Source organism: Acanthamoeba castellanii (assembly GCF_000313135.1).
Source record: "Acanthamoeba castellanii str. Neff unplaced genomic scaffold scf7180000084762, whole genome shotgun sequence".
Classification (NCBI taxonomy): Eukaryota; Discosea; order Longamoebia; family Acanthamoebidae; genus Acanthamoeba; species Acanthamoeba castellanii.
This window is the reverse complement of record NW_004457518.1, coordinates 154076-167843: the sequence shown is the minus strand read 5'-3', so window position 1 is coordinate 167843 and position 13768 is coordinate 154076. Positions and strand designations below refer to the sequence as shown.

Genomic DNA, 13768 nt, shown 5'->3' with positions numbered 1-13768 from the left:
CCGCCGGCCTCGAGCACGAAGCTGTAGACCGCGTCGCACGGCCGCTCGAGCGCGGTGCCCAGCTCGCACGGGAAGCGCCACTCGCCGCCAATGCACACCGGGTGGTACGGGGTAACCAGCAGCCCGCTACCGTCGAGCCGCACCAGCTGCGCACGGCCCGAGCGGCAATGCGTCTTGACCACGCACACCACGTGGGCCGACCCGTTGTCGCCGGCGCCGGTGGCGACGAGATCGCCCTTCGCCACGCTGGCCACGGGCTTGGTTGAGCCATCGGCCAGGAGGGCCGCGCAGTCGCCGTGGAAGCACGGGTTGGACGAGTTGTGGTAGGCCTGCATGCTGGCCGGCGGCCGGTAGGTCGGGTCGTGCGTCGTGGCGCGCACCGAGGGCTTGGGCGGCGGCAGCCGCACGAAGATGTCGTCGATCTCGTCGCGCAGGCGCTGGAACAGCCGGCCGCCATAGTGCTGCAGGCCCGGGTCCTTGAAGTTGGTGCACTGCTGCAGCATATGGGCGCGGGCCAGGGCCGGCAGGTAGTGACGGCCCCACTTCTTGTACCAGTCCTCGCGCGACAGGGCCTCGGAGACCTGGCCTGTCAGGTCCTCGCTGAGCCCGGCCACGCGCTGGTCCCTCGATGAGAGGGCGTCGACTTCGCGTGCGAGGCGCTTGACGCCGTCGAGCGCGTGGGCGGGGTCGGTCTTCATGGTGTGCATGGCGTGGCCCAGGCAGTCGACCAGGGCCAACCGCAGGCGCTGCACCTCAACCTCGACGCCGTCGCCATCGCGCCGCACGCCTTCGGCCCGGCACTCGACGGTCGACTGGGCGCCGCTGGGCTCGTACTTGAGCGTGGCCGACAGGTAGGGCTCTGCCGCGGCCGAGGCGTCGGCTGGTAGGGCCATGCGCACCACGACGTCGCGCGACTGGCCGTACTGGAGCGAGCCCAGATTGACCTGCGCGCCCCACGATGTCTTGTCGACCTGCTGGCCTTGACCAGCCGCGCCATCTTCGTTGTAGAGGAGCCGGGCACCGTTGAGGGGCTCGAGGGAGAGGCGGACGTTGCCGGCCATGGTGGCGAGCTGGTTGCTGAGGGTGTTGACGAAGGCCGTACCGACGAACGAGCTGTCGGGAATGAACGAGTAGAGGCCGCCCCCGCCCCCCTCGACGGCCAGGCCGCGTAGCAGGTCGGTATTGATGTCGTAGCCGAAGCCAAACGTGGAGGTGGTGCAGGCGAGGTCGGGGTGCTGGTCTCTGTAGCGCTTGAGGGTGGCCAGCTCGCCTCGAGGGGGGCTCACGTTGGGCAGGCCGTCGGTGAGTAGCAGCACGGCGGCCAGGCGGCCCTTGACGGCCTGCTTGCCCAGCATCTCGAGGCCCGTGTAGAGGCCGTCCCAAAGATTCGTCGTATCGTCGGGCACGAGAGCGTCTACGCGGGCCTTGGCTCGGGCCTTGGCCTCGGGGGTCATGTGGGTGAGCTCGAAGACGGTGGTGGCCGTGGTCGAGTAGACAACCACCCCGAGGCGGTCCTGCTCGGTGAGCGAGGCGATGACGGTGTTGGCCGCGTGCTTGACCACGTCGAGTAGCGACAGGCCGTGCTTCTCCTCGCGACCGCTGGCGTTCTTCATCTTGGCTTCAGTGCCCATCGAGCCCGAGATGTCGATTACGCAGCAGATGTCCGAGGGCGTGCGCGTAGTGCCTTCGGGAGGTCGAACCGAAACCAGCACGTCATGAACCACTCCCTCTCTCTCCTCCTTCTCCACCTTGCGAGCCTCAATGCTCAGCACCACCTCTCCCTCATCTGTAACCTTCATCTTCTCCCCATCTTTCTTGGCCTGGGCCACCACTACGACGTCATCGAGGGGTGGCATGCCGAGCTCGCGGCGGCGCTCGTCGATGGCGTTCCTGAGGGCGCGGTTGGGCGCGAGGTCGGCCAGCGCCAGAGGCGCGCGGGTGATGGGCGACGTGTCGTGCTGCTGGAGCCAGGCCGTGATGGCGGCGCGCTCGTAGGAGTTGCCCTCGGGGTCGACCACCGGGTCGGTCATCACCTCGTGGGTGAGCGGGCATATGAAGCTCGCCGAGAAGAGAACATCCTTGTCCTCGGCGCCCTGTGCAGTTGGTGCTGCATTGCCCATTACGTTTGGTTGTTGTTGCATCGCGTCTTTGCTGATCAGACAAGCAGCTGCGCTCTTGTGTCGATGTGGCGGCTTTTTCAGGGATTGACGCCCTTCCACGAACGACAAGAAAGTCGGCATAAAATCGTGTTTTTTTATTTTTTATTATTTTAAATAATAATAATAATAATAAAATTTTAATCTCACCAGCACCCGACGTCCATTTCGCACAGGACTCCGATCTCACGGGTCAGCTGGCTCTCGTGTTGCTCCGCTGTTCTGTTGGTGTCCTCATCACCATCGTCGTCGTCCCCGCTGGCTTCCTCTTCGTCCCACTTCTGGCGCAGGGCGGACTGCACGGGGAAGGTGCCCTCCTCCGCGTCCCACGTCGCCATCTGCGCCGCCTCGTCTAGGAACGCCAGCACGGCCCGCGCGAACGGAGTGGTCTCCATGGCCGGGTCGGGATTGTGGGCGCGGAACCACCTGGGCCTCGGTGGCCCACCGGTGCCGTCGGCGTCGGCGTCGGCGGCTTGCGGCGCATCGCTCGTGGTGGGCCGGAGGGCGAGGCCGAGCAGGCGGCCGACGAGCTCGATGGCCTCCGTGGCTATGACCTTCTCGTGGCGGCCCATGTCCGAGATGGCGCGATCGAGCTTCAGCACGACCGTGTCCTCCTTCTCCTCCTCATCTTCTTCTTCTGTCACCTCCTGCCCCTCCTCCTCGTCCATGGCGTCGTCGGGCTGCTTTGGAGTGCCACGGCCCCCGAGGCCCGAGGCCGAGTTGGCCGCCGCCACTGCCTTGGCGGCGAAGGCGGCGCTCAGCCGCGCGTGGTGGCCCACAACGCGCGCCGTAACCATCGACTGCTCGTGCGCGCCGGTGTAGCCGTTGGCCGACTTGGTCGACACCCGGACCACCACCCCCAGCGGCAGCGGCCCAGCGCGGTGGTGGTCATCATCGCCGCCATCGTCCTCGCTGGCGAGTTCAACGCGGCGTAGCGCGTCGGCCGAGACCGGAAAGGCGAGCTCGACTGTGCGATCGGAGAAGTCGGAGTACTCACCCGGCGCGAGGTCCAACGTGCGGGCGTAGACCACCCGCAGCTGCTTCGCCACCTTAAATACGTGTGAACAAGTGTAAGGAGGCGGCTGACGTCATAGAGAATTTGGGGGAGTACGGACCTCATAGCCGTCGATCTGGGCGAGAGCAAACTCGGGGCATTCGGAGGACGAAGGCCAGGGGGCGCCGCCTTGGAGGCGCTGCCGGATGTAGGACTCGGTGCGCGCGAGCCTCTGCTGGCCGATGAACCGTCGCACACGCCTCACCACCTGCTCTCGCGTCTTGGCCTGGACGATGATGACGTCACCCAACCGTGAGTCGCACGACATACGGCACGACACTCACCACCACAACACCACCAAGGCACGTACCTCGGTGGAGGCGGACTGTTGGCGGGCGTCGAGGAAGGCGTTGAGTTGCGTGACATAGGGCGCCAGATCCTGCAGCAGCTCCTTGTACTTGATCCGGCTTGTCTTGAGCAGCACAGTGTTCTGGACCTCGATCATGCGCCGCCGGCCACCATGGCCACGGCCCCGGCCCCGACCGATACCAGCGACATACCTGTTGACGGTGTCGACGTCGTCGTCGCCGCAGTCGTCCCACAGCAGATCGACGTCGTCGTGCCACACGAAGCCCAAGCAGGCCAGAAGCGTGGTCAGCACCTCCTTCCCCTTCCACGATTGGCTCTGGTCGCTGCCGGCGTCATCGCCGCCGCCGTCATCGCTGGCGGGTAGTCCCACGCACCGCCACAACTTGCGCAGGAGGGTGAAGTCGGCGGTGGTCTGGTCCATGATTTCGCCACGCGAGCGGTAGTAGTCGAAGACCGCCACGTGCAGCGGAGCAGATGCCTCATCATCTTCGCCCCCTTCTTCCTTCCCTTCTTCCTTCCCTTCTTTCTCTACTTCTTCTTTCTCTTCTTCTTCTTCTTCTTCTTGCTTTCCTTCTCTTCGTTTTGTTGGTCTTGGCCCGAAGATTTGAGGAGCTGCTTCCAGCTGGTCGAGGAGGTGCGCAGATCGACGAACACCTGCAGGTCCCAGCCCTCGTCCCGGTGGTCCCATGCCTGCAGCACCCACAGACCCACCTCCGCCCGCTCTGAATCCCCCCCCCCAACAAAACGTGAAAGCGAAAGCGAAAGCGAAAGCGAGAAGGGATCGTCAGATAATGAATGGGGCGGCGCGCGCTGGGGGGAGGCGAGCGTGGGGGGAGGGAGTCATCAATTCACCGTGGGGCTGGTCGGGCAGGCCGAGGGACAGGCAGGCGCGGATGCCCAGCCCGTAGGACCGGCCCAGGTAGTCGTCCTCGCGCCGCAGGTACTCCACCTTGAGCAGCGGCGCCGCCGCCCTGACGGTGGCGCAGGGCGCAAGGAGCTGGCGGCGGAGGGCCTCGAGCTTGGCGGGCGCGAACTCCCACGTGCGCCACACGTACTCCAGCACCTCGTCCAGCCTGGATATCTCACACGCACCACCACCGCACGCGCACCACCAGGATTGTGACGTCAACCGTGTGTCGGCCAAGGCCCAACGCTGGGGGGGGGGCACACACGTACTGCGACTGGTGGAGGCGAGCCTGGGCCACGCCCAGGGTCAGGTCGGCCATCTTCCGGAACTGCTCCTTGGTGCGCGCGGCCTCGGCCGAGTCGGACAACAGTGGCAGCGGCGGCGCCTCGTCTGATCCGGCCAGCACTGAGGCCGCAGCGGCGGTGGCGGGTGGGAAGAAGTGGTTGGCGAGGAACTGATCGAGTGGTGCGTAGAGGGCGGAGCCTTGCGCGCCAGCGCCGAGGGCGTGGTCGACGGCGTCCTTGATGGCGTGGCAGGTGAGTCGCAGCGCCGCCACGCTGCTGATCGAATCCTGGTGCTGGGCCTGCCTCGGCGGGGGATGACTGCATTGCGCGGCGTTCGTCAGGCACGACACACGACACACGTCACGCGACACACGACACGCAAGGGAGTTGCGTACTAGGGCCGCAGGGAGCGCAGCCGCTTTTCCTGGGCCTCCATCTTCCGCTCGAAGCCCTCCTCTTCGCCCGGGGGCAGGTCGACGCCCCACTCGAGCTCACCTACGAACCGCCCGCTTTCGGCGCGCACGCGGCATAGCTCCGGCACCCCAGGCAAGACAACTTTCGACCAGCCCTCTGCTGCAATAGTTTAATACAGCAACTAAATATATAAATAAATATATAAATAATTAAATTCAATCAAGAAAGGGGTGGTACCGGCATTGGCGGCGGTGGGGGAGGAGAGGAAGTCGAGGAGCCGGCGGAAGGCGACGTAGGGCAGGTCGCGCAGTAGGTTCCACCCGATTAATCCTCCGTCCTCGTCGTCGCCGTCCACCAACCCACCACAACGCGGCTTCTTGTTGTTCGGCGACGCTGTTGTTGTATGGTCGTGGTGGGCCGACGCCGTCTCTCCTTCTTGTCCTGCTGCCTCGACGTTTTGTTCCCTGGCTCGCTTCATGTCTTAGGTTTTTAGCGCACTAGTGCAGGCCGGTGTCGCGGCTTTCCTTTTTTTATTTCGGCCAAATATTTCCTGTAAGATAAAGACGAAGGGCCAATCGTCGTTCAGTGTTCAGCCAAAGTCGCGGCGAATGGCTTTGGTGACGACGTGGGAGGTGATGCAAGAGAGACTCCCCAGGTGGCTGAGCGCCTGGATCTCCACCTTGACCCCGGCCTCGAGCATCTTCTCCAGCTCTCGCTCGCAACGCGGGTTGTCCTGCGTGCCACATCGACAGGTCAGACAGCACGAGAGCCTTCGCGACAGGACGTACGCACCTTGAGGCAGCCAGAGGCTTGGATGGACCGGATCCTCCGTCGGTCGCGCTCGGTCTGGTCCTGAAAGCAGCTTGAGGGCAGGTGCATTCGCTCGAGGTCATCCCAACACAGACCGAGCCACTTGATGTCCACAGCTGGCGTGCGCGCAAGAAGAAGAAGAAGAGTGTCGGCAGAGGTCTCTAAGAGCGAAGACGGAAGGTTCATGGTGGGGAGGACAGTACTGTGGAGGTGCGATTCGAGGCCTGACTTGACGCTGCCGTACCTGTAGGTAATGTAGACCCCCATACCGCCAGGATTCCAGTCAAACAGGCCCACGACAGGCAAGCGCAACTCTTCGTGAAGTCGCTTGAGCAGGCCGCGCGTGGCCATGTCCGGAAAGCCCTCTGTTTCGGCGCAATGAGCTTTTTGATTAGAAGTATCAACTTGCGCCAGATTGATGGGCACGGTGGCGGTACTGGCAGTGATGAGGATGCAGGGCAGGGTGTCGAACACTCTGTCCTCCGCGAGGCGCTGAAACACGGCGTCCTTCTCCACGACGATGATGAAGCGAGCATCCGACCTGTCCAAGAAAGGGTTCAACTCAGCCAAGATGAAAAGCGAGTGCCAACGACCAACGTACTTGATGTCGTGCATACCGGCAAGGGCGTTGCCGGAGATGAGGTGGCCTGATTGGCCCCCGCGTCTGCAATCGACGGTTCGGCCTTTCTCTTGCCATTGCACGCAGCCGATGATCGTTCCTCGCTCGCTTGCCGTCACTCCCAGGTTGCCTCGTAGACAGTTGAGGAGTGATGCCACCTCTTTCATATGGGTTAGCCAAGTCTTGATTGTGGGCAAGAATGCTGTATCTAAGCTCACCTTGAATGGTGTTGTTGCACTCGATTTGGTTGGTGAAGGCATCGATCAGCCTGTAATAAACTGACAGAGTCTGAGTGCTACGCGCTACGAAGCAAAAGGAGTAAGACCAGTACTTTCTCTCTGGGTCGCTTGCTTTCCTTGACTCAGCAACTCGTGCACCAGCTCCAGCACTCGCCACACTGCAGCGCGAAAGTGGTGAGCGAGAACGAGCCAGTCTTGTGGTGCCTGAGGAGGTGGGCGTACTGCGATAGTAGCTTTCGGGATGCGTCGCGAAGCACTTGCTCTTGCTCTCCATCCCCAATCGAATCTGAGAACTGGCCATCACCAGGTTGTCGCTGGTTCGCTTGAGCTGCGCCGTAAACGAAGGGGGAGGAAGTCAGCATCGACAACACAAAGACGTTGGACAAGCTTAGTACCATTGACGGCGTATACAGCTCGCCCTCTACCGCAAGCTTGTGTAGGAAGAACATGCTGTGAGCTTCAATCCTGGCGATCACCTGTCGTCGCCGCACAACGAAGGTGAGTAGGAGCTCGTGCACGAGAGATGGGGTTGCGTGCCTCGGCCGGGCGTAGGTCTTCCGCTCTGGCCAAGCGATCGCACGAGTAAAAGCCGCTGTTTTCCAAGTACGATGCTTCCTCTTCTTCCTCGGTAGGATCATCCTTGGAGTACGAAGATAGCTCGTCATCGCTCACCTCGTCTTCCTCTACATGATTCGGACTGCTCTCGTCGGCGTCGCTGGCGTTCTGCTCGAAGTCTTCTTCGAACAAGCACTCCTCGGGACTGAAGTCGCTCTCCACGAACGTGTCTCCAGAGAGGGCCATCTCTTCAATCTCCTCGCGCGTGGTCACCTGTTCAGGCAGGCTAATCGAGTAGTGGCCACTACGCAGAGAGTCCCAAAACTCGCCCGTCACGTTCCCTGGCCCTCCACCGCCGCCTGCCAATCCTCGCTGCACTTCGTTGCCTCGTCTTCTCTTCTTACTCTCCATCCTGGCCAAGGCACTCTCTCCTCTGCTTCCCTCTTCACCTTCTTCTACTCCTTGTCGCTCTACTTCTGTCGACAACGCCAGCGGTCGCTGCCCTGTAAAATCTGCACACCGCTTCACACAATTTTATTTTACCAGGCCAACAGAGGGCTTGTAAGAGCATACTAGACGTCTGGTCAAAACACGGGTGCATACTTGCGCGGGGGTGTCTGCGCAGTAGCTGCTGGCTGGCCGCTGGCCACGGCCACGACAACGACGAGTTCCAGCCGGGTCAGCGACGGCGACAGCGCGATCAGCGACTCCACCACGCGCGGCGGCTGCTGCGGCGGCTGCAGTGGTGCGACCACAGGGAAGCGACGGCCGCCGCCCGCAGCCGCCGGCGACAGGCACGCCGAGACCGGCGGCACGGTCCGGCGGGCGCTGCCGTGCTGGTGCGGCGGCAGTACGTGGCAGCCGACGTCGACCGCGAGCTCGCGCAGGACGTAGCACTTGGCGGCCACGGCGGCCACGGCCGGCTCGCCGTGGCACACGCCCGAGCCGCGCAGGTCCACCACCTCGAGGCTGTGGCATCCAAAGCAGGCAACGGCGTTGAGCACCGCGTCGTTACTGCCGGTGGTGGTGGTGGTGGCTTCCGCTGAGGCGGTGGCGCCCACGCGCGGACAGTCGCGCACGACGAGCTGGCGCAGGCGCCTGGCCGACTGCAGGAGCCGCCGCAGGCCGCAGGCGGTGACGTCGGCGCTGCGGTGGAACTCAACGGACTCGAGCCGTGTGAGTCGGCGGCCCATCAGCTCGAGCGTGTCGTCGTCCATCATCCCCGTCGCACCGGCACTCGACACGCCGTCCAGCACGAGGCGCCGCAGCTGCGGATTTGCGTCGACGAGTCTGTCCATCGCCGTCGTCGTCGTGAAGCTGAAGCTGCCGCTGCCGCAGCACTCATCGCCGTCGTCCGTGGCGTTGATGTCGATCGTGACGGTCGACGTCATCCAATTCTTTGCGGGAGCGGTTCGCTGGATGCTGGCCGCTGCGGGCGTATATTGCGGCGGTTGCGGCTGTTGCGGCGGTTGCTGCTTTTCCGGTTGCGCAGCGTCGTCGTTGTCGTCGTTGTCGCCATCGCCGTCGCGCCTCCAGCCGAACTCGAGCTCTTCGAGCAATCGGCACGACGCGCCCAGCGTGCCCACCAACGCCTCGGCCAGCTCGGCCTTGGCTTTGCGCCTGCTGGCCCTCTCCCTCGCCGCCGCCGCGTCGTCTGCGCCCTTAGCAACGGCCGGCCCACTGACGTCATCACCGTCGCCTTGGTGGTGGTGGTCGTTCATCCTGGCGGGCGAGCAGTCGCGCATGATCAGGCGCCGGAGCCGCGGGTGGCCCTGGGCAATGGCCGCCACCGATTCGCGGGACAGGTGCGCGAAGCCGGAGATGTCGAGCGTGCGTAGCAACGAGCCGCACGCGGCAGAGGAGGGTCGCAAGCCCTCTATGGCCTCTGCTTCCAGCTGGGTACATCCCTGTTTCACAATATTATCAATTACTGCGTGTCGTGTGTCGTGTGTGTCGTGCGTCGTGTGCGTCTTGTGCGTCTTGTGCGTCGTGTGTCATGTGAATACGAACGTTGAGTCGGAGAGATGTTAGTCGGGAGCAGTGGCTGGCCAGCAGACCAATACTCGTGCGAAGCTGAATGCAGTGCGAGAGGTCTAAACTCCTCAAATCGGGGCAAGATCGTATAACAGCCGCCACGCCCTATGTGTCGCGATGATAAACAAATAATCATTTGTAGAAATATATAAATTTGAGTACCCACGACCGCACACCGCACACACCGCGTAGCGGCAATACACGCGCACACACGGCGCCACAAATGGGAAGAAGGCGGTACCTCGTCGGTGAACAAAGGGCAATTTGACCCGCTGAGCGCACGGAGATGAGGACACATGCGCGCAATCGAAGTGAGCGAGCTATCGGTCAGCGCTCCACAACCGTCCACCTTCAAGCGCCGCAGTGAGCTTCCGCACCCTGTGGCGCCGCAAACACGCACCACACACACACACACACACAACACGCACACGTATACACACACACGACACACATACCGCACACACGACACACACGCGACCGGTTGGCGACCTCGAGGTGTGCCAGCGAGAGCGGGGCTTGGTCCGCACCTTCGAGGATGGCGTGCAGGGTGTCGTCTTGCAGACCGAGGCACTGAGCCAGGTCGAGGAGGACCAGGTTGGTGCACCGGCTGACCGCGCGCAGGGACGCTGCGGCGTTGCCGTTGCCAAGGCGGGAGAGCTGCAGTTCGGCGAGGGACGTAGCCGCAGGGCTCACCAGCAGCGGATCGTACAGGGCGGCCTTCGCCATCACGAAGGGAGTCCCGGGGCTTTCCTCCCAATACAGCGCCCTGCTCGCGACGGCGCAACATCCGCATGTAAGCAACACACGCACGACACACGCACGACGCACGACACACGACACACACACGACACACGACGCGAAACAGAGTTGGTGATACCGGAGGTTTTGGCACGAGATTCCGATGGCGTGCAGTGTCTCCTCGGTGATGTGACGTTGGCACAGCGACACGCGCTCAAGCGTTGGCGGCAGCGCGACTGCAAAATGCAGGATTAATATTATTATGTTCTTGTTCTTGTTATTGTTATTATTTTGCTGCGCACCGATCTTGGTGATGGAGGGACACTTGACGATGGTGAGTCGCTTCAGGCGTCGGCAGTAGCGCGGAAGGTCACCCATCACCAAATTGGAGAGCTGAGACGATACAACACAGCACACACGACACGACACGACACACATGACACACGCCATAGTCAATACAGGAGTACCGAAGGTGGGTGAGACCAGCAGAAAGCCGTACGTGCGGGTGGTCGGGGAAGACGAGCTCGATGATCGAATCGGCGTAGTAGCGGAGCAGCGCGCGCACGGCGGCCTCCGTGTAGAAGCTGCACAGGCGGCCAAAGTCGAGCGACAAGTCGTCGGGCTCGTCGGCGGTCGGCCGTCGCTGGTTCCGCAGCGCCACCCGCTGCTCCTCCTCGCTGGCTGACAGGTCTTTGCCGTGCTGCCTCTGCTGACGTGTCACCGTGTCATCGTCGTCACTGCCATCGTCATCGTCGGCCGAGTCGTGAAACGCCGCGCGTGTCGGCTTGAGCGCCGCCAGCGACGAGAGCACCTGGATGAGGCACGCGATGTCCTTGTTCCTGAGCAGCTTCAGGTCGCGCGGGTTGAAGAGCGTGTCCGGCTGCTGCTGCTGGTGGTGGTCCACGTCCGCCTCGGCACCAACATCGGCGCCGCCGCCACCGCCTCCGCTGCCGGTGTTGCCGCGCGGCGAGACCGGTGGACCGCGGGTTTGTGTCGACAGTGGCACGGCCGAGTCGCTGGCGGATGTCGACGACAAGAGGAGAGCGGTGGCGTCGGGCAGCGAGAGGGTCTTGGAGCGCTGCAGCTCCTCCTCCTCCTCGGCCTGCTCCTCGCGCAGGATGCTGAACAGGAGCGGCGTGGACGATAGGAGCGAGCCGAGTCGCGGCGCGCCACTGGGCTTCTTGAGCCGCCCGAGCGCTTTGGTGCTGCTGTGGAGTTGACTCACGTTGACGCTGACGTGGCTGCCGCTCTTAAGGCTGCTGCTGCGGGCCTGGTGGCTGTTGGCGCCGGTGGCGGCGGCATCGCGGAGCCGCCTCGCCGAATTGGAGCGCTGCTGCGGCTGTTTGAGCAGTGGCGCCGTCCGGCTGCGCTCCCATGCAAACCCGACGCTGGCCGGATCCGACGACGACGCTGATGAAGACGATGGCGATGACGAGGATGAAGATGAAGACGACGACGAGGTCGATGGCGAAGATGACGGTGATGATGATGATGTCAAGGGCGGAGGCGAAGGCGAACGTGAGAGCAGGGACGAGGCCAGAGCGTAGGACGATGCGAAGTCGGTGGTGGACTGGTAGGTGGGCAGGTTGGGCGCCCGCACGGCGGGAGCGGGCGAGGCCGGTGGCGTTGGCGCTCGCGAGTCGCCGCGGGAGAGCGGCGGTACCTTCGCCGACCTCGCCCGGAAAAGCTCCGGCTTGCCCAAGTCTGCGCAGGAGTTCCCAGTCAATCACTCGAAAACGACACGACACACGCCGCACACGACACACACCGCACTCATGCACGCACGCGTACCGGGTGGACTGGTTGGCAGGCCATCGTGGCCAACGTTGAACTGGTTGTGCTTGGCGGCCTCTTCCTTCTTGCGTACATCGAGGAGCCACGGCAGGAGCGGATCGAGCTGCAGCGCCTCCCGCAGCTTGCTGCCCGCCAGCTTGTACAGCTCCATCGCTGCGCAACCGTGGAAAAGGTCAGCACGTGTGTCGTGTCGTGTGCGGTTGCGTGTGCGGTTTACCTGTTTTGCTCTTAGCGTCGAGGCTGTGGTGTGCGGCATGGGCCAGGATGAATTTGCCCCAGCAGTAGTGATCGTAGGCCGAGCGGTGAAGCGGGTGCGTCATCAGGTCTATCGATATACTCAATTGTTTAGCCACAACCAACCAACCAACCAACCAACCAACCAACCAACCAACCAACCAACCAACCAACCAACCAACAACCAACCGCCCACGCACGTACTGGTCCAAATCTTGTTGATGATGTTGTACAGCTGTTGCTTCTCCGTCCAACTGCAGTAGTTCAGCGGCGCCTGGTACCTGAAGACAACAGAACATTTTTGAGCCAATCGCGCACACGACACAACACGACACGCACAGACGGGAGAACCTCTTTTCGAGCATGGTGCGCAGTTTGTCGAGCATGGTGAGGTTCTTGGTGGCGGCGTAGATGTCGACGGCCCGGTCGAACAGGCGCAGGCAGTACTCCCGGCACTCGCCGCGGCAGTCCGCCGGCTCACCGGGCGGCGCGACGAAGCTGTCGAGCAGTGACACCGAGCTGCGGTCCACCCGGTCCTTGAGCGACACCAGCTTCACGCGCTTGCGGAGCCCATCGCGCTCCTCCTCGTCGGCGTCGTCGTCGTCGTTGTTGTCCGAGTCCTGTTGCTGCGTCTCGTCCGTACACTTTTCCTTTTCCTTTTGCAGCGCCTGAAGTGTGTGCGCAAACGCGTTGATGAGCGTTTCGTGTGTCGTGTCGTGTCGTGTCGTGTCGTGTCGTGTCGTGTCGTGTCGTGTCGTGTCGCGTACTCGTTGCGCTATGACGTCGGCGTAGTTGTTTTGTATGCCGTGGTTGTCCGGTGCGGAGACGACGACCTGTTCAAAGACGGTGCACGATCTGCCACGGGGAAACACGCACAGGGTTAAGGTGGCGGTAACGGCAGTGTGGTTGAATAAAGGGGGAGGACGTCAGCGAACAAACCGTTTGAAGAGGCGTTCGGCCTCGTCGCCGACCTCCTGCTGCGATTTGAGTGCCAACGCGTTGGCCTCCGCCAGCGCCACGGTGCCCATCTTCTTGACCTTGACCGACATCTTGGCAATGTCCGACGCCACCACCTTGAACGACGACACGAACAGATTCGCTCCTAGCGCCGAAATTGTTCGGCATCAGAGTGCGTGTGCGGTGATGCGTGTGCGTGTCGTGCGTGTGCCGCGCGCGCTGGTGGGTGCTTACCGGTGTAGGGCTGCGCTCCGCTGAGCAGCTTGGAATTGATCTCGGTGCCCATCAGCGTTTGCAGCGATTCCTTCGATTGCTGCGTGAGGTGCACCCCACACAGATCCTGCCCACCAAACACCACCATTAACAATCAACCCAATCGTAACGCAACAACCAACCAACCAACCAACCAACCAACCAACCAACCAACCAACCAACCAACCAACCAACCAACCATTACATAACATGGGCGGATGGTGAGGTACCTGTATGCGGAGGAGGATGTGACACATGGTGACCTTGCGGCGGAGGTCGTAGTACTCGCCCCGCTCTTCGGTGGTGAGCGACTGTTCGCCGAACTTGCGCATGACCTCGGACTTGATCGCCACCTTCCAGAAATTGTCCGCCTTCCGTTTGGGCCGCCCCAATACCTGGCCATGCCCCCCCC

The 13768-nt window shown here is 62.7% G+C and overlaps 5 protein-coding genes across 5 annotated transcripts in view; all 5 read right to left on the bottom strand.

Moving 5' to 3' along the window:
* The window catches only part of ACA1_233630 (von Willebrand factor type A domain containing protein), a gene marked incomplete at both ends in the record, with an annotated part of 2284 nt that extends 164 nt beyond the window's left edge, over positions 1-2120 (bottom strand). Inside the window, one exon of the mRNA XM_004340971.1 lies at positions 18-2120. Within this exon, the coding sequence (XP_004341019.1) occupies positions 18-2120 (2103 nt within the window). The remainder of the gene's footprint in view (positions 1-17) is intronic.
* Positions 2121-2302: 182 nt separating this feature from the next.
* On the bottom strand, positions 2303-3940 carry ACA1_233620 (uncharacterized protein; the record flags this gene model as incomplete). Its single annotated transcript, XM_004340970.1, has 4 exons — positions 2303-3193; positions 3272-3436; positions 3521-3710; positions 3753-3940. 4 exons carry the CDS (start codon positions 3938-3940, stop codon positions 2303-2305), a joined length of 1434 nt encoding a protein of 477 aa, XP_004341018.1.
* Positions 3941-4047: 107 nt separating this feature from the next.
* Positions 4048-5602, bottom strand: ACA1_233610 (uncharacterized protein; the record flags this gene model as incomplete). Its single annotated transcript, XM_004340969.1, has 5 exons — positions 4048-4241; positions 4372-4592; positions 4696-5028; positions 5106-5283; positions 5362-5602. 5 exons carry the CDS (start codon positions 5600-5602, stop codon positions 4048-4050), a joined length of 1167 nt encoding a protein of 388 aa, XP_004341017.1.
* Positions 5603-5713: 111 nt separating this feature from the next.
* Positions 5714-7758, bottom strand: ACA1_233600 (DNA topoisomerase 6 subunit A, putative; the record flags this gene model as incomplete). Its single annotated transcript, XM_004340968.1, has 8 exons — positions 5714-5857; positions 5917-6050; positions 6138-6475; positions 6536-6713; positions 6885-6950; positions 7015-7120; positions 7188-7257; positions 7400-7758. 8 exons carry the CDS (start codon positions 7756-7758, stop codon positions 5714-5716), a joined length of 1395 nt encoding a protein of 464 aa, XP_004341016.1.
* Positions 7759-7931: 173 nt separating this feature from the next.
* Positions 7932-13688, bottom strand: ACA1_233590 (uncharacterized protein; the record flags this gene model as incomplete). The annotated part of the gene is made up of 14 exons (XM_004340967.1): positions 7932-9254; positions 9623-9759; positions 9855-10147; positions 10259-10355; positions 10422-10512; positions 10619-11782; positions 11945-12066; positions 12131-12238; positions 12352-12428; positions 12499-12815; positions 12915-13002; positions 13087-13249; positions 13339-13444; positions 13587-13688. The coding sequence occupies 14 exons, from the start codon at positions 13686-13688 to the stop codon at positions 7932-7934; spliced, it is 4188 nt and encodes a 1395-aa protein (XP_004341015.1).
* Positions 13689-13768: the final 80 nt, after the last annotated feature.